Raw genomic sequence first — 19,008 nt, forward strand, 5'->3', positions numbered from 1 at the left:
ATCCTCCATGGAAACAAAAGCAGAATCTCTTCCAAAGCAACGTATACTTAGACTGAAAATTTTAAGTCAAGATACCTTTAACATATATGCATATATATATTATATATTTTAATCTGTTCAAATACAGAAGAATTCCAAGGGCTAGTTGATTCTTCAATATGGTGAGCATCTAGCTGCTCCTATACCAGCTGTTCTAAAGTCTGCAGTTTGTCTTCTGTTAATGGCCATTGTTTAACTCATATTGGTTTCTCAGTTAACCATTTTAAAGGTAGGGCTGTTGGTACCTCTAAAGGTTTACTAGTTGTTTTGTGTTCTTGTACAGCCTAAATGCCTGATGATCTTTGTGTATAGTACCTTATAATATCCTTCCCAGAATTAAGAGTTTATGGGACTGAAGGAATGTTAATTTGGGTAAACACCGAAGCAGGTCACAATCACATAAATCACTGAAATATTAGCCACATATGGCCTCAACAAGGTCTGAAAAATGGATGTGTCCTAGAAGACATGGTGGGCATTAGCTTCTCCCTGTTCATCATCCAGAGAGAGGATCATCCCACAAGAGAGAAGTAGCAGAGAATGCAATAATACTAAAAATCTGTCATCAACTGTACTTGAGCCCAGACCAAGGGCAGCTTTAATGACCACTCTGTGATGGAGTATGCTACCAACTCAAGAATATTAGCAACATATGGTAACCTCCACCCTCAGGTTGCTGAAGAAAGAGGCCCAGGGTGACAAGATGCCAGCCCTGCACACTCCACTAGATTTTCAGTCTCCTTTTGATTGGCTTCTCCACTTCTTTCTTCAGGTCAAAAGCTATTCTCATTATGCCAGGACACTCCTACAATGTCCCAGGCTCTGAATTCCATGTGATATGAACCAGTAGCCGTGAAGTTGGGTTGTAGCCATTCATTCACACAGGTAAATCATTTACTGAGAATACAAGATATGGCGGGCATCACAATAAGAGAATTTTAGAAAACCCCCTCCATAGGACTTCGGGGTAAATGGTAAGAAAATAACAAAAACCAATATATCAGGGATTGAGGAGACTCACGCACAAAGAAGAGCTCAAGACAAGCCAAGAAGTATTGGCTTGATCACTAACGTCATGAAGATAGAGCCTTTGTCTCTTCATGTATTTGTAAAGCAGGGGCTGGAAGACAAGTGCCATCTACTCCTTTCCCAGAAATGGATAGCAGCAAGGGTGAGGGGTTCAGAGAGTCAGCGGGGAGTGTTCCTGCCACTATTTCTACCATCTCACCCTGCCCCAAGTCCTTGGAATCCTGCAAGAGACCCTGTTCCTGTGCTGAGGGCAACTGGAGAGGTGAGTAAGTACCCACACAGGTGATCAGCCTGAAGTGCCACTCTCTGGGACAGTCCCGAGGGACTAAATCCAGGCCTCCTCCAATTCCCTAAGCTTTTCTGGACATCCAGTGGGGTGTGTTCCCTGCTGCTGGCTTTCTTTACCCTATTCCACCCTGTCCCCAAGCCTGCCTTTTCATCTGCATGGTTCTTGGTTCCCCCAACACAGCCTGCTTCAGGGCAGAGGGGATCTGAGAACCTGCTCCAGTGCTGAGGGGACCTAAGAGAGGGCAGACCAAGAAAAACTTCCAAGTACACAGTCAGCCCACAACATCAAGATCCAAGAAGAGACCCAGCAGAACATCCCAGTGGAAAAAGCCATCCCACAACCAGCCTACAATCTTAAGAATGGCTCCAGTGACATCATGCTCTTAAAGGTGAGAACTGCCCCCACAACTGCCTATGCTTTGTTTGTTGCAGGGATTGCCCCTCTCCTCCTGGTCTCATTCTGTTTCTTCCCTCCCTGCCATCCTTTCTTTCAAAGTGTCCCAGGTCAGCAAGCTCCTGGATGAGCTGCTCTCTCCTGCTTCTTCCCCCACATTGGAGAGGAAGGCCAAGAGGACTAAAGCTGTGAGCCACCTCCCCCTGCCCAGGCATAATGTCCATGTGAAACCAGGGAATGTGTACTATGTGGCAGGTTGGAAAAAGATAGCCCCGGAGGGTGTATTTCCAAACACACTACAAGAAGTGGAGCTAACAGAACAGAAGGGTTAGGAGTGTGAGTCCACTGTCCAGATTGCTACAACAAAGCCAGTGAGATAAGTGTTGGGGACCCAAATATTAAGCATGCTTTCTTTAGGGTAAGTTCAATTTTCATCCTCTTTGGACTCTATGGGAGGGGGAAAGTAATCTGGGACCTAGAGAGCAAGCTTCAAGGGACTTTTTGATCTTTCTCCCTGGGAATGGCAGTACCCAGTAACTAACTAGGACCTCAGAGCTGACAAGGAGCCTCGGTGAAGGCAGCTGTTGATGGCAGGATTTGCACAGTCTTCCTGACACCTAGGACCAGGCTTTAGAAAGCTGTTCTCCCTGTGTGTGTGTGTGTGTGTGTGTGTGTGTGTGTGTGTCCCCATCATTACCACAAGCCAATGTCTCCCCAGAGGAGGTACCCTCTTTTGTCAATGGTCTGGTCCTCCATGCTCACATCAGGCTCACTCACCTGTCCCCATGTTCTTAACAATTGCCTGGAGCTGAGGGTCCCACACTCCTTCATAGATAGTGGATCACAGACTGCAGAAAGGGCAGAGGCTCAGGAGGGAGGTGAAGCAGTAACCCTGTCCACAATCAGAGTGGGATGCTCAGGGGCCACTGGCCTGCCCTCCGTTCTCCCACAAATGAGTGCACAAGTCATACTCATTGGAGAGGGAGGTAGGAAGAGGGAGAGGGTAATTTCAGCTTAGTCCCCTGTGGTCCCTCTTAATTCACAGGGGGATTCTGGAAGGCCTCTCCTGTGTAACAAAGTCCTTGCAGGCTTCATCTCCTATGGGAATAAAGATGGTTCTGCACCAGGAGTCTTCACCAGCATGAAAACTAGTTGGAGAATCCTGGGAGGATTAGAGGGATAATGCTAGGTGGCATGATTATATAAAATTTTTTCTATTAATTCAAAGTGCTAAGTATAAAAACAGTAAAATTAAAACCGAATTATCTCACTCCATCTTAGATATTCATTGAGACCATGAATTCATTGAGTCCATCAAGCCAGTTGTGTCCAACAAGTTCATTTGTTTCTCAAAAACTATGTCCATCCCACAAAGGTCGTGTTGTCCTCATTCACTGTTTTTGTTTGCTTTTTCTTTTTCTCTTTCTTTTTTTCTGAGACAGGGTTTCTCTGTGTAGCTTTAAGTGTCCTGGAATTCTATAGACTGGGCTGGCCTTGAACTCACAGAGATATGTCTGCCTCCAGAGTGCAGGGATTAAAGTGGTGTACCTCAACTGTTCCCTTACTTTTAGGATGAAAGCACACTAAAAAAAATCCTACTATTTAGAGATGTTCAATTTCTTTATTAGATATCACTAAATTGGAGCTTGATCCATGGCTTTTAAAGATTCCCTCCAAACAGGTACCATGTAATTAAGATCATTTTATTCTAAGGATTTTGTTGCTTAACTGTATGTATAGATATTATATCATTTATATATGGTTCCTTTTCAGAGAGGAATTATCAATCTTCATTATGGCTTATATAGTAATGTGCAGCCCCAAACAGCTATTCCTTCACTGTGGCCCAGAAATGTCAAATGGTTACAATCTATACACTGGATGGATTAATTTTTATGCAGTTGATATCAGGACTACAATTCACAGCAATGATATGAAAGCTTCTATGGATACAAAATATGAAAGGAGAAAATTGAAAAATATACGAAAAACCTTAAGCTGTGGGTGTTCAGCAGGACCTTGTTGCTCTGTGGTTATCTACATGTACATGCTTACACACACACACACAGAGACAGACAGACAGACAGACAGACACACACACACACACACACACACACACGCACACACACAACTTTGTTCTCAAGCCAAGCCCATCCTGTCTCACCTCCCAGAGTTGGTCTCATATAGGTCTAATAGCATTGTGCTCTAAACTCAGATCCCCAGATGATGCCTGTCAATATCAGCCTTTTCAATGCTGGAACCATGTCTGTCCTACTTCTTAATCTAGTCCACTAAATAAACATTCAGGATCTTAACATGGTCCTTGTTTATCTACAGTAATTCTAGGTAATGTTGTAGACAGTACCACAACAGTACCCCCTCATCAGGAAAGCCAGTTATGACCTTAGGATATTAAACTTTAAATTCAATCCTGAATCTCTGGTTTAGAGATAAATGTCAATACATAATAAACAAGTAACCGATACACGTCATTTGTGATTCGTTATTGTGCTTAAGCATATATGACGGTAAGACATGACCGTTGCCTTAGGGAAAACATTGAATTTTCCATGTGACACCGTAGCAGTTTAAGAAACTCAGAGTGAGTTAAGACTAAATCATCAAACGATTCCAACAGATGGTTCCACAGTATGATCAGAAGTCAGAGAGGTTAATGAGAACATATACTGAAACTCCACCCAGCCAAATATGGCTCTTCCTAACTCTCACTAAATACTGTATAACTTTGTCTGTGTATTTGTAGTGCTATAACTGTTCAGTAGCAAATTGGTGGTCTGTATTATTTAAATGGAATATTTATTTTAATGGAAAGAAAAAACCAAAAAAGAACTTACCAGAATACAAAAGATGTAAGAGGTAAAAAGGACACGCTTTTGCTCAGTGCACTCACCTCAGACTTCCTGGGGTCTCAGGGCCCCTCAACCACAGTTTCCACACCATCTGCTCTCTTGGCCTTTATTCCAGTTTAGCTCATGTCAATGTGGTGACAGTGACATTTTTACCCAAAACAGAAAATGTCCTTAAGTACTGTAGCCAATCAGAGCAGAGGTACACAGGTTTAAAAGACCTGTGAGGTCACTGAGCGCTCACCTCCTTCATCCTTCAAGGGCTGTGTCCACTCTGCCCTCCTCCAACTCGAGAGCCTTCCTGGGAAGATGGCAGCAGTCCTGATTCTCCTGACTTTTCTTCTGCCTCTTGGATCTGGTGCAGGTGAGTGGACACCCCTGTTCCAGAGGTGCCATCCCATAATACCCCTGTGGAGTCTCTGCCCAGCTCTAGTCAGGAACTTCCTGCACTGAACCAGGAGCTTTCTGAACCTCAGGTCCCAGACCAACCCAGACCTGTTAGCCTGTCACTGGCTAGATCCTCAGCAAGGTCTGAAGAAGGGCGGTGTCCCCAGAGGACGTGGTGGGCACTAGCTTCTCCCTGCTCTTCATGTCACCTGGGGACTGGATCATCCCTAAAAGGAGAAGAAGCAGAGAACGAAATAAAACTAAAAGGTAAATCATTAAACTTACCTGAGCCCCAACCGAGGACAGCTTTAATGACCACCCTGCCATGGAGCATGCCACCAGCTCAAGAATATTAGCATTATTTAGTAACCTCTACCCTCAGGTTGTTGAAGAAAGAGGCCCAGGGTGACAAATTGCCCGCATTTCATACTCCACTAGCTTTGAAGTCCAGTTTTGGTTGGCTTCTCCACTTCTTTCTTCAGGTCATCAGTTATTCCCTTTATGCCAGCACGCTCTCCCAATGTCCCATAAGCCCCGAATTCCATGAGCTCTGAACCACCAGTCCTCTAGCTAAGTAGAAGTCATTCTTCCATGCAGCCGAAGCTTTTATGGAGAACCTAGGATATTATGGGCACCAGAATAGGAGAACTTTAGAAAATCCCTCCCTAAAGAGCTTAGGGTAAGAGATGACGAACTGGCAGAAATCAAGACATGAGAGGTGTCCAGAGACTCACTAACAGAGAAAGACTAACATTGAACCTCCCAGTATCCCCTTGGTCTCTAGCATCATGAAGAAAGAAGTTTGTTTGTCCTTCCATGTATTTGTAAAGCATGGGCTGGAGGACAAGTCCTACCCACCTCTTCTCAGAACAGGGCACTGAGGCTTCAGACTCAGCAAAGATCATTCTATGTGCAAGGAATTCTGTCCACAACAATCTTGGGGAACTGTAGATCTCACCCCATCGCCCCTCCCTAGATCTTCCCTCCGACCTCATCTGCTGTTCCAAGACACCTCATATTCTAGCCTTTTCTTTCAGAGGAGATCATCGGGGGCCATGAGGTCAAGCCCCACTACCGCCCCTACATGGCATTTATTACATTTGTGAAAGATGGTGGCAGAAGTGGTGGCTGCGGAGGCTTCCTGGTGCGAGACAATTTCGTGCTGACAGCTGCTCACTGCAGGGGAAGGTGAGGAGAAGCAGCTGACCCATGCTTTCTGAGACCCCAACAAAAGTTTTCATCCTCTACTTGTGGCTGCTCCTGTAAGAGCTCACTAGAGGGCAGGGCTGTGACACTGGAAGGATGACAGCAGGGAAACTTTGAGGTCAAAGGGTGAGAGGTCTAGAAGCATACTTGGGTTGAAAGCAACTACACTGGTCAGACCAAAGCAGTAGCTGAGGATGAAAGTGTACATTCAGAGTCAATGTAAACTTTGCGTATTGCCTAGAAGCAAAAGTGAACCCTCAGAAGTCTAGTGTCCTTGAGAAGCAAAGAGCAGCAGGTCACACCCTGACCTTCACACTTCTGTCTCTTCAAGTCCCCTCAGCTAGAGCCCCACCCTGCCCACCAAGCCTCTAATAGCTCCCTGGACTGTGTCCTCTCTCACTCCACATCTCCCATCTGCACTCTGCTCTCTGCACAGCTCAATGAAAGTCACTCTAGGAGCCCACAACATAACGTTCATAGAGAAGACCCAGCAGATCATTCCTGCGGCAGTACCCATCCCACATCCAGACTTCAATCGTAAGGATCGCTCCAATGACATCATACTGTTAAAGGTGGGAACTGCCCCCACAGCTCTCTGAGCTCTGCTTGCTTCAGGGATTGCCCCTCCCCTCCTGCTCTCATTCTGTTCCTTCCCTCCCTGCCATTGGGATTCTCAAAGGGTCCCAGGCCAGCAGGCTCCTGGCTGAGCTGCTCTCTCTTCCTCTCACAGCTGGAGAGGAAGGCCAAGAGGACTAATGCTGTGAGACCCCTCAACCTGCCCAGGCGCAAGGTCCTTGTGAAGCCAGGGGACATGTGCTATGTGGCTGGTTGGGGACAGTTGGCTCCGAAGGGTGAACTCCCAGATACATTGCAAGAGATAGAGCTGACTGTCCAGAAGGACCAGGAGTGTGAGTCCCGCTTCCCACGTCGTTACAACAAAACCATTCAGATCTGTGTGGGGGACCCAAAGATCAATCGTACTGCTTCGGCTGTAAGTTGGATTGTCCTCCTCTCTGGGTTGCATGTGAGGGGAAAAGCAATCTGGGACCAATAGACTAAGCATCAACATACTCCTTTGCCCACTGGTTATGATTCTACTCCCTGGGAACAGCAGTCACAGTAACTAGCTCGGGTCTCAGAGCTGACAAGGAGGAGCCTTGCTGAAGGCAGATGGTACAAAGCAGAAACTGCACAGCCCTACTGACTCCCAGGCCCAGGCTTTAGAAAACTTTGCTCTGCCTGTGTTATTACCTCAAGCAGGGGTCTCCTCAGAGCAGGCACCCACATTTATCAATGGTCTGGTCCTCCATGCTTATATCAGGCTCACTCACCTGTCCCGATGTCTCTTAAACAATGGCCTTGAACTGAGGATCCCACACATCTCCATAGCGAGTGGATCACAGTGGAGAAAGGGCAGAGGCAGGGCTCGGGAGGGAGATTAAGCAGTAACCCTGTCCATAATCAGAGTGAGAAACCCAGGAATACCAGGCCTGTCCTCCGATCTCCCACAAGCAGAGCACACAATTTGTGCACTTTGAAGAGAAGCCTTGACGTGAGAGGGAGGCTGGTACTAGGGTGAACTGCTGAGTCCCCTCTTGTAGTGCCATTTTAATTTTATTTTAATAAATAAAGATTGCCTGAAGATATGACTGTGAAACATTTCCACTGGTCAGCCTTACAGACAGAGTAACACACACCTTTAATCCCAGTAGCCACAAGAACATGCACCTTTAATCCCAGTGTTGAATGCCTTTAATCCCAGTCCTAGAGAGGAATATAAAACGGGAGGAGACAACTCTCAGATGCAGTCTCCTTCTGAGATTCCAGGAGGTAGGATCTCCATTTCAGACAAAGGTTGAGGTAAGAGCCTGTGGCTGGCTGCTTTCCTTTTTGGATCTTAAGGTTGAACCCAAATTTCTGAGTCTGTGTTTTTAATAATCATGCATCAAAAGCAGTTTTGACTGTTGGCTTAGTAGAGTAAAGCCAAATCTGAGCAGAGATATAGAGAGAAAGTAGGCAGAGTCAGGGAGATACCATGTAGCTGCCACAGGAGAAAGATGGCAGCCACCAGTAGACCACAACCTCATGGTCATACAAACATCAATAGAAATGGGTTATTTTAAGATATAAGTGTAGCTAGAAATACGCCTAAGCTATTGGCAAAGAGTATTGTAATTAATATAGTTTCTGTGTTAATCATGTGGGTCTGGGCGGCCAGGAAATGAATGGTCTCCACTTACACCCTGTGACCCTTCTCCTTTCACAGGGGGATTCTGGAAGGCCTCTCGTGTGTAAAAAAGCAGCTGCAGGCATTGTGTCCTTTGGGTCTAAAAATGGTTCAGCTCCATGTGTCTTCACCAGAGTGTCAAGTTTCCTATCCTGGATAAAGAAAATGATGAAACGCAGCTAACTACAGAGCAAACCAGACCCCTTTCTGACTCACCATCTTCCTTATGGCAGAGTCCAGGATTGTCCTAGGACAGAAGCCAGCATCTCAATAAAGGTCTCTTTGCAGAATCAAAAGACTGGTTTAATTTCACAAGGATCATCTCTGTGCCTAGCCAGCCTATATCACACTTTAGCTCTTTGCTCACCCTAACTCCAGACACACACCTTGGCCAAAGCTCAGGCAAGGCCACTGAGCAGCTCCTTTTCACTTGTCCCTCTGTGCAATGCCTGCCCTTCTGACTGGTTCAAAGCTGAGCTTGTGTATCTCTTGTCTTGGGTCTCAGGGCAAACTCTTTTCCTCCTCTGTGTCATATGGAAGAAAGGAGAGGGAAAGCACCTTGGGCAATGAAGAAGAGAGCCTGATCTGAGCCTAGGATTCCTTGAGCAAGTGACCTCAATGACATCTAATCTCCAACCAGTAACATGGTGGCTTCTTGTACAAAAGATGAGCCCATGCTCAGACTCCCCCTGGAGAGAAATCCCTGGGCCCCTCCCACAGCTTTATGGTAAAGGTGTTCAAAGCCCCCTTGCTTTGCACCCTTGAGCACATATTGGAGTAGAATCAGAGGCAGTATATGTCTTAAACACAGACTGCTTGAGATTCTTCTAGTCCATGTAAGTATCTCCCAGCCCTCACTGTTTGCATAGAGCTTACTAGGCTCCCCTAACATCTGCACTGATGTTCTGTATCTGGGGAGGGAAGTAATTCAATTCAACGAGACAGAACTTCTCTGCTTCCCCAGACCATTACTGTACACCAAGCCCTGAGGGTCACAGACCAGACACAAGAACACAAGATCTTCTGGTTCGTGCTGGGGAACCCCACTGGTATTCCTTCATTATTCTGTACTATGTCAGACATCTGCCAGCACCATTCTCTGTGGACTTAAGGAATATAGAGTTTCTATTCTGTATTTGTGTCCCATGCCACCTTTCTGTGGTGGTTTTTAGTGACTATGTCCCCTCTAGGCTCATGTATTTGATCACCTTGTTCCTGATTAATGATGTTGTTTGGGGATGTTAGGAAATATGGCCTTGATGGAGCAAGTCCATTGCTGGGGCAGGAACTGACTCACACCATTACCAATCTTTTCTCTCTCTGTTATTATTCCGTGTGTGTGTGTGTGTGTAACTATATTTTATAGCTCTTGAGCATGAAGTTTGTTGATGACAACATGTTCCAATGCTGTGCAATATGGATATACGTGTGCTCTTGGAAGTGTGAAACATGCCTGACTTCAGTGTGATGCTGTCCGTGTTTTCTCTTTCAAGTGAAGACAGTCAAACTGGCACCACCCAATTCTCATGTGCTCCTGGTGACTTAGCAAACTAAACAGACGTTATCAATGAAATTTTAATCTCCATAGCACAATGGGATTTTAATGGTATTTGGAAAACAAGTAAGCATTCCTTTTTGTTCATTAAGAGACACACACCACAATCTTGCCTCACACACCACGACCCAGCCACCGTTTTACAATCAGCTCTCACTCCATGCTCCATATGCAGCTGAGATGTAGAAACACTCAAATCTTGCTATTTTCTTTTCAATTTTCATAATAAAAATAAATATAGTTCCTTATCTATTATTATTTTTAATTGCAGCATGGCTTCAATACCATAATAGAAAATAATACAACTCAAAAAAGAGAGAAGATCACTCAACTGAAAGGTGGCAGACAGCTACTTTTTATTGTCAGATAAATACAAGGTTCTATTCAACATTTGAGAATTTTTGAGTGCTCACAAAGGTGGAAACAGAAAAGGCATTACATGCAAACCGTGCGACCTAACATAGCAGCTGTCAAGGATGGTGACACAAGGACAGAGCAGTGGAACTGAGAAGGACGTCTTCTCAATAACAACAAACGCTTAAAGTTTCAATTTAGGATGGTGAGGATATGGCTCAGTGGGTAAGAGCACTAACTGAACAAGCAGGAGAATTTGAGTTCAGATCCCAGCACCCACATAAAAGATGTTGAGTGTGGCTGATGTGCCTGCATCCTCAGTGCGGAGACAGGAAGACTGTTGATGCTTGCTGCTAGCAGCCTCAACAAAACAGTCTGTTCAGGTTCAGGGAGAGACCCCATCTCAAAGACTAAGACAGAAAAAAGTAGAGGACCTTGACATCTTCCTCTGCTCTCAGACAGGCATGGGACACATACATTGACATACATGTTTACACACAAGCACCACACAGTAAAAAGATAGTCACACCTGTTCTAGTTATGTTCTGTTACTGTGATAAAACATTTTCCCAAAGTGCTTGGCCAGGAAAGGGTTGATTTTTCTCACATGTCCCACCTGCACTCCATCACTGATGGAAGTCAGGGCAGGTACGCGCTCAAGCAGGAGCAGAGGCAGGAACCTCGGAGGAAGGCTGCCTGCTGGAGTGCTTCCAGGCTCATGTTCATCTGCTTTCTTATCCAACCCAGGACCTCCTGTCCATGAATAGCCCTATCCAAAGCGGGATAGGCCCAAATTCATCCATTAGCAACCAAGAAAGTACCCCAACAAACATGCCCATAGTCTATCTAATGGACACAATCTTGAACTGGGGGCTTCTCTTCCCAGGTGTTTCTAGTTTATGTCGATTTGACAGAAAGTACCCAGCACAGCTGGTTTGCTAGGCTCTGTGGTTAAAAGGTAGACAAGTGGTTATGTGGTTATATTTAAAATAATAAAACAAAACAAACCCAGAAAAGCATTTCTTGATAGTGAGTCCACTGAGAGGTGTACAAATAGTGTTCCAATTATGATATGTCCTAAGGAGTGAGGAATATTTATTAATAAACTCATTGGTTTTAAAACCAAGAGAACAGAAGAAATTGAGAGAAATAATCTATTCAAAGAACTTTGGAGAGCAGAAGTACTCATGTTAAATCTTATTCTTTGGGGATGGATGCAGTGCTGATGCTAAGAACAGCACAACCTGATATTTGGTTCCAGGTAGTGATGATGGAGCTAACGTCATTGAAGAGATAACACCATTGAAAGACACTAAATAACTTTTTTTTTGGTATGGGGCAGTGGAAAATATATCAAAGTGGTTTTCTTTGTCCATAATCAGTCTAACTAGTACAGCTGCTGCTGATGCCCAGCGATGGTAGTTTAAATAGAGACCCAGCCTGGCAGTGGTGGAGAAAGCCTTTAATCCCAGTACTAGGGAGCAGAGGCAGCTTGGTCTCTGAGGTAAAGCACAGCCTGGTCTACAGAGAAAGTTCCATAAGAGCCATGGATACACAGAGAAACCCTGTCTCGAAACTAAGTAAAGGAATGAACAAATCAAATGAATAAAAATGTAAATCAAAAGAAAATAAAAGGAACTTGTAAAGTCAAGAGAAGACAGTGTAATTATCACACGATACACATGATTAGTGACGTGTCCTAGCAGAAGTCATCAAGAAAATTTATGAAAAAAGAAGATTGTCTCATTGGGAATTGTGAGGGATGAGAGGGGATGAATTTGAGCAAAAATGACAAAAAAACATTGGATACATATATAATATTGTCAAAGAAGACAAGCTAAGATCTAATTTAATGCAAAATCATTAAAAATGGGTAATCTCCCCAGTACTGAGTCTCATAAGGGAAAAAGGATTAAATCATCTGTAATGCCAGGAAGGCCTGAAAAGTGTTCATGGTAACTATGATGAAATCATTTACATTTTAGAAGTAAGATGGCCATTCTCTGGACATTACCAAAACTTATTAGGTTACTTACAATGTTTTAAATAGTATTTATGCCAGAATTTAGAAATGAAAACTCAATTACAAATTGACCTTTACAAATTACAGATTTGACAGTTTATTTCATCTTTAATGGAAAACCAACCTCTCAATACCACGTTTTATACCTAAGTGCTCCAGGAGAAGGTGGAATTACGGTAAGCTCAATTTAAGACAAATAATTGCATTTCAATGCAGCTCAATACCGGTTTGTAAACAGTGACATAACCTTGCTATTACATTTGAAAGAAAATATGAAAGGAGATATCAAGATTTCCAGAAATAATATCACTATTTGGTATAATTACAAGGTCATTTTCATCAGCATATATATTATCTGCCAAAGTTCCCTGCTGAGATTCAGTTGGAAATGCCTAGATCTGCATTCCTCCCTTCAACCTAAAAATATTTTCAATCATGTTCATTCTCGACATTTATGGGCCTTTTATAGAACCTTCTCTACATACATGGGATATACATACTTATAGGACCTTCTCTGAAACAAGAGCTCACCCTTCACAATCACACTGGATTCACACCATCAGGTTTTCATAGCACTCACACTTGTGAGGCACAGGTCTCAGGAACTGAGCATGCAGGTCTGGAGAGATGGCTCTGACGTCTTAATGGTAGAGACTGCTCTTGCAGAGGCCCCAAGTTCAGTTCTGAGCACCCATGTTGAATGTCTCATAACACTTGTAACCTCAGTTCCTCTGGCCTACAAAGGCGTTTGTACTCACATGCACATGCCCCAACCGGAACACAGACACAAACATATAATCCATAGTTAAAATCCTTGATGTAGATATACTCTAGACATGATGAGGGAACTACACCTGTGAAATTCAGCAATATGACTGCTTAAATAAGGTCTGAACAATGACAACACCAGTAGACCTTCCAAAGTGGTTGGGGAAATAGCAGGGGCCATCCCAAGATGAAGAGCAACAAACTATAAAGTGCTGAGAGAGGAAGAAATAGTCTTCCGCAAAGATGAGACCCCCAATGGTTATCCAATCCTAAGTGGTCAGACCTAAAAGAAATATTAATTCAAGCAAAAATAAACTGACTTTGTAAGCTGGATTTATATTTTCATCACTGTGAATGTTGAGAGAGAGAAAGAGAGAGAGAGAATGGTAATTAAAGAATAAGAGGCCTTGAGTCTGCAGGGGATGGAGCAACCTGAAAGGAGTTAGAGGGATAATGGCTGATAGCACGCTTATATTTTAATTTTTCAACAATCTGAATGGTAACAGTAAAATTAGAACCAAAATATCTCACCCCATCTCAGGAATTCACTGAGATTGGAGCTATGTCCATCAAGACAGTTGTGTTTAACAAGTCCATTTGTTTTTCCAAAGCACTGTCAAAGGGGCCACAGAGTTTGTGTTGTCCTCATTCACTATTTTGATTTGTTTGCTCTTTATTTGTTATTTTTATCTATCCTGAAAAAGCGTTTCTATGTCTGGCCCTGTGCATCCTGGAACTCACTATGTGGACCAGGTTGCCCTGACTCACAGAGATATGTCTACCTCTGCCTACTGAGTGCTGGCATTAAAGGGTTTGCCAACACTGTTCTCCTAATTTTTAGGATGAAATCACACTAAATTAAATAATACTACTTAGCTGTGTTCACTTAATTATTAGATATCACTAAATTGGAGCCCGTTTCATGCGTTTAAAAGATTCCCTCATCATGGGTACCATATAATTAAGATTATTATATTTTGTAAGGATTTGATTGCATACCTGTATGTGCAGACAATGTATCATTTATACATGGTTTATTCTCAGGGAGAAATTACCAATTTTTGTTATGGCATATACTTATATAAATATACATCATATATATCTATAATATAGTATAGTATTGTGTATCTCAAAACAGTTGTCCCTTCATTTTGGCACAAAATTAACACAGAGTTTCAAGCCACGGACTGCATGATTAATTAAGATCAATTAATATCTGGACTGTAGTCAACTGCTGGGACAAGTAAGCCTCTATGGATACCAAGTATGAAAAAAAGTAAGTTCAAAAATCTCAGGAAAACATAAAGTTGTAGAGATAACAGGACACAGGGTGCTCTGGTGTTGTTCTAGATGTGCATGCTTAAACACACACACACACACACACACAAGCAGGCATGCATGCACATGTATGCATGCTTGAGCACAGCACACAAACACACCTCTGTTCTTAGGGCAAGGCCAGCCTGTCTTAATCCCAGAGCTGATCTCACACGGCTGTGTTCATCACCTACCCTAAGCTCAGATCCCCAGCTAACTCCAGTCGTTATCAGCCTCTTCAAGAGCTGGATCCCTGTCTGTCTCACTCCTGGATCAGGTCCACTCAACAACCACTCAAGACTAATCAAGGGTCTTGTTTATCTATTAAAGATCCAAACAACACTGTAGGAAATCTGCTGAAGTCCTCAGCAGGGAAGTCTGTGCTGATCTAGTCTTACCGACCTCTTGAGAGATGAATGCCAATACAAAGTAAACAGGTAACCAATACATGCTTTTGTGATTTGTTAGTATACTTAATTAAACAAGACAGTAGACATGATCATTGGTCACTAGGTTTCTCTTGCTTTAGGGATTTCTCTGTGACACCCTAGCAGTTTAGGAGAGTCAGAGTGCGTGAAGATTAATTCATCGGACTATTCCAACAGATGGTTCCTCGGTATGATCAGAACTCCCAGAGGTTAATGAGAAGATGTACTGACACTCTGCCTCGCCAAATATGGTGCAGTATCAGCTTTTAATAAGTATTGTATAACTTTGTCTGTGTATATGTAGTGCTATAGCAGTTTTGTGATAATTTGTGTGTAACCAATATTTTTTTTAAAAAAAAAAGAAAAGAAAGAAAGAAAAAAACCAAAGAAACTAAAAAAAAAAATCTTACCAGAATGAAAAAAAAATGTAAAAGATAAGAAAAGCCACACTTTTGTCTCAGTGCAGGCACACTGGACTTCCTGGGGTCTCAGGCCCTCCTCAACCACAACCTTAACACCCTCTTTTCCTGGTCTTTATCCAGGATTAGCTCAGAGGATGTCAATGTGGTGACATTGTCATTTTTACCCAAACCAGGAAACTGCCTTAGCTACTAAAGCCAATCAGAGCAGAGGTGCAGGTTGAAAAGGCCTGTGAGGTCACTGAGCGCTCACCTCCTTCATCCTTCAAGGGCCGTGTCCACTCTGCCCTCCTCCAACCCGAGAGCCTTCCTGGGAAGATGGCAGCAGTCCTGATTCTCCTGACCTTTCTTCTGCTGCTTGGAGCTGGTGCAGGTGAGTGAACACCCCTGTTCTGGAGGTGCCATCCCATAATACCCCTGTGGAGTCTCTGCCCAGCTCTAGTCAGGAACTTCCTGCACTGAACCAGGAGCTTTCTGAACCTCAGGTCCTAGACCAACCCAGACCTGGAAGCCTGTCACTGACTAGGTCCTCGACAAGGTCTGAAGAAGGTTGGTGTTCTCAGAGGACATGGTGGATACTAACTTCTCCCTGCTCTTCGTGTCACCTTGAGATTGGATTATCTCCAAAAGGAGAAGTAGCAGAGAATGTAAGGTTACTAAAAAGTACATCATTGACCTTACCTGAACCCAGACCAAGGGCAGGTTTAATGATCAGCCAACAATGATGTATGCAACAAGTTGACGAATATTAGCATTATTTATTAATCTCCACCCTCAGGCTGCTAAATCTAGAGGTCCAGGTTGACAAGATTCCTGTACACTGCACTGCCTTGCAGTCTTTTCTTTGTTGGCCCCTCCACTTCTCTCTGCAGGTCCCCAACTATTCCCTTTATGCCAGTGGAATCCTACAGTATCCCATAGGCTCTGATTCCCTTGAGCTCTGAGCCACCAGCCTTCCAGCTAAGTAAAAATCATTCTTCCATGCAGTGAATTCATTTACTGAGAACCTAGGATATGATGGACACCAGAACAGGAGAACTTTAGAAAAAATCCTCTCTAAAGAGCTTGGAATAAAAGGTGACAAATCGGCAGAAATCAAGACAGGAGTTGCCTCCAGAGACACATTTACTGAGAAATACTAACACGAGCCACTCAGGATCCCCTTGGTCTCTAGGATCATGAAGACAGAAGTTTGCCCCTCCATGTATTTGTAAAGCATGTGCTGGATGACAAGTCCTACCACCCCTTCTCAGAACAGGGCACTGACGCTTCAGGTTCAACAAAGATCAATCTCTGTGCTAGGAATTCTGTCCACAACAGTCTTGGGGAACTGTAGATCTCACCCCATCTCCCCTCCCTAGAGCTTCCCTCCGACCTCATCTACTGCTCCCAGACACCTCATATTCTTGCCTTTCTTTCAGAGGAGATCATTGGGGGCCATGAGGTCAAGCCCCACTCCCACCCCTACATGGCATTTATTGAATCCTTCCATGATGATGGGAAATGGCATCGCTGTGGAGGCTTCTTAGTGCAAGATGACTTCGTGCTGACAGCTGCTCACTGCAGGGGAAGGTGAGGAGAAGGAGCTGGCCCATGCTTTCTCAGACCCCAACAGGAGCTTCCATCCTATACTTGTGGCTGCTCCTCTGAGAGCTCACTAGAGGGCAGGGCTGTGACAATGGAAGTCTGTCATTAGGGAAACTTTGAGGTCAGAGGGTGAGAGTCCAGAGGCAGCAGCACAGATGAGTTGAAAGCAGCTACACTGGTCAGACTACAGCAGTGACCAAGGTTGAAAGTACACCTTAAGAGTCAATGTCAAATGTGTAATGTTTTCTAGAAACCAGAGGAAGCCTTCTGGAACCACTATCCTCTCAAAACAAAGAGCAGTAGTTCACACCCTGAGGCCCTTCTGTCTCCTCAGTCCCCTCAGCTAGAACCCCACCCTGGCCACCCAGCCTCTTACAGCTCCTGGACTGTGTCCTCTCTCACTCCACATCTCCCATCTGCACTCGGCTCTCTACAGGTCAATGAAAGTCACTCTAGGAGCCCACGATATCAGCATCCAGGAGGAGACCCAGCAGATCATCCCTGTTGCAGAAGCCATCCCACATCCAGCCTATAATCCTCAGGATAGCTCCAGTGACATCATGCTCTTAAAGGTTAGACTTGCCACCCCACCCACACACCTCTACCCATACCCTACTCAACCACCACTCCTGGTGCCTGTGTTCTGCTTGCTGCAGGGCTTGCCCCTTCCATTTTGCTCTCATCTTGTTCCCTCCCTCCCTGCTATCTTTTCTTTCAAAGTGTCCCAGGCCAGCAGGTTCCTGGCTGAGCTGCTCTCTCCTGCTTCTTTCCCGCAGCTGGAAAGAAAGACCAAGAGGACTAACGCCGTGAAGCCTCTCAGGCTGCCCAGGGCCAACACCCAGGTGAAGGTTGGGAATGTGTGCTACCTGACTGGCTGGGGTAAAAAGTCTCTTCAGGACACTAAAAGAAATACCCTCCTACAAGAGGCTGTATTGATCATCCAGGATGACCAGAAATGCAAACAACTCTTCCACCGCTATTCCAAAACCATGCAGATTTGTGCTGGAGACCCGAAAAAAGTACAGGCTCCTTTCAAGGTTTGTTCAAGCATCTGACAGACAAAATGTAGGGAGAGAGGAACCTGGGAGAGGGCTATTTATGATAATGGCCAAACCCTCAAGCATCAGCTCATAGAAGGGACATCCCAAAAGCAGGTTTGAGTCCCTCTGTGGGTTAGCAAGAGAGAAAGATGGGGAAACATCCGCCATCCCAAAGCAGCATACATTGTTCCTGAGTGTCCCTGAGGACTTTGGGGGAAACCTTGGATTGAGCTAGAAGGAAGAGTGGGGCCACCCTGGAGCTGTGGTTCAGAGGGAGTTTAAAAACCTGTCCTGGCCTTGATCTAACAGCTAGCCTTCCCAGGAGGAGGTCGGGAGGGCAGAGTCAGGGGAACGATGCTCAGTTCTTCCTTTGCCTGTCTAACAGGGCGACTCTGGGGAACCCCTCGTGTGCAACAACAGAGCTTATGGAGTTTTATCCTATGGAAAGAACCAGACCATCTCTTCAGGAATCTTCACTAAGGTTGTATCCTTCCTGCCATGGATCAAAAGAAGCATGAAGCCCCTTTAACAGGTGGTTGAAACCTGCTGTGTCTGACTAGCTTGTCCGGACACAGGCGAGACCCACATGGAGTGGGTAGCAAAGGCTGAAAACTCATAATAAATTTATCTGCACAGTGAATACAACTGAAGTCCTGTACTATTTGAACTACTCGTGTGCACTTCAATGGTCCAGGTAGCAGTCTAATGTCAGTTCTGGGCTTTTCTTCCTCCTTCTTCCCCAGCCCCTCCCCTAACTGGAACTTCAGGCTAGATAATTCCCACATATTTATCACTCAGGCATACATGGTGGTGGTTAGGGGGTTCTTTTTAATTTTTGGCATAGGAACTCCAGGCTGGCCTGGAGTTTGTTTTGTAGACAAGCCTGACCTTAATTCACCGAGGTCTACCTGCCTCTGCTTCCCCAGGGCTGGGATTAAAGATTTGTGCCATGACATCCAACACCTATTTTACTACCCAGCTGTCCAAGGCTGACTTTCTTACAATACAAACAAGAGTCTACAGCACCACTGAGGTGTCGTACACTCAGTCCTTTCTTTTCACCCTTATCTCTCCAGAAAT

The 19,008-nt window shown here is 44.5% G+C and overlaps 2 protein-coding genes across 3 annotated transcripts; both read left to right on the plus strand.

Annotated features, from left to right (window-relative positions):
- Positions 1-6,044: 6,044 nt before the first annotated feature.
- On the plus strand, positions 6,045-8,733 carry LOC148120102 (granzyme C-like). The gene is made up of 4 exons (XM_087911957.1): positions 6,045-6,192; positions 6,647-6,782; positions 6,941-7,201; positions 8,477-8,733. Exons 1-4 carry the CDS (start codon positions 6,089-6,091, stop codon positions 8,618-8,620), a joined length of 645 nt encoding a protein of 214 aa, XP_087768083.1. The 5' UTR covers positions 6,045-6,088; the 3' UTR covers positions 8,621-8,733.
- A 6,762-nt stretch (positions 8,734-15,495) lies between these two features.
- LOC148120103 (granzyme G-like) lies at positions 15,496-18,573 on the plus strand. 2 transcript variants are annotated; one of them, XM_087911956.1, is made up of 6 exons: positions 15,497-15,674; positions 16,723-16,873; positions 17,325-17,460; positions 17,665-17,730; positions 17,833-17,925; positions 18,314-18,573. In XM_087911956.1, exons 1-6 carry the CDS (start codon positions 15,620-15,622, stop codon positions 18,455-18,457), a joined length of 645 nt encoding a protein of 214 aa, XP_087768082.1. In that variant the 5' UTR covers positions 15,497-15,619; the 3' UTR covers positions 18,458-18,573. The 2 variants fall into 2 exon arrangements, with proteins under 2 accessions (XP_087768081.1, XP_087768082.1); XM_087911955.1 differs by having other exon boundaries at positions 15,496-15,674; positions 17,665-17,925.
- The last annotated feature ends 435 nt before the right edge of the window (positions 18,574-19,008 follow it).

Source organism: Myodes glareolus, chromosome 12 (genome assembly GCF_982192425.1).
Source record: "Myodes glareolus chromosome 12, mMyoGla1.1, whole genome shotgun sequence".
NCBI classification, from domain to species: domain Eukaryota; kingdom Metazoa; phylum Chordata; class Mammalia; order Rodentia; family Cricetidae; genus Myodes; species Myodes glareolus.

What these genes read in the sequence shown, in the direction of transcription:
- LOC148120102 (XM_087911957.1), top strand. Translation starts at nt 6,089, where the DNA reads ATGGCATTTATTACATTTGTGAAAGATGGTGGCAGAAGTGGTGGCTGC. An exon ending in GCTGCTCACTGCAGGGGAAG is followed by an intron (nt 6,193 to 6,646) that starts GTGAGGAGAAGC and finishes CTCTCTGCACAG; the next exon opens with CTCAATGAAAGTCACTCTAG. An exon ending in TCAATCGTACTGCTTCGGCT is followed by an intron (nt 7,202 to 8,476) that starts GTAAGTTGGATT and finishes CTCCTTTCACAG; the next exon opens with GGGGATTCTGGAAGGCCTCT.
- LOC148120103 (XM_087911955.1), top strand. Translation starts at nt 15,620, where the DNA reads ATGGCAGCAGTCCTGATTCTCCTGACCTTTCTTCTGCTGCTTGGAGCT. An exon ending in GCTGCTTGGAGCTGGTGCAG is followed by an intron (nt 15,675 to 16,722) that starts GTGAGTGAACAC and finishes CCTTTCTTTCAG; the next exon opens with AGGAGATCATTGGGGGCCAT. An exon ending in GCTGCTCACTGCAGGGGAAG is followed by an intron (nt 16,874 to 17,324) that starts GTGAGGAGAAGG and finishes GGCTCTCTACAG; the next exon opens with GTCAATGAAAGTCACTCTAG.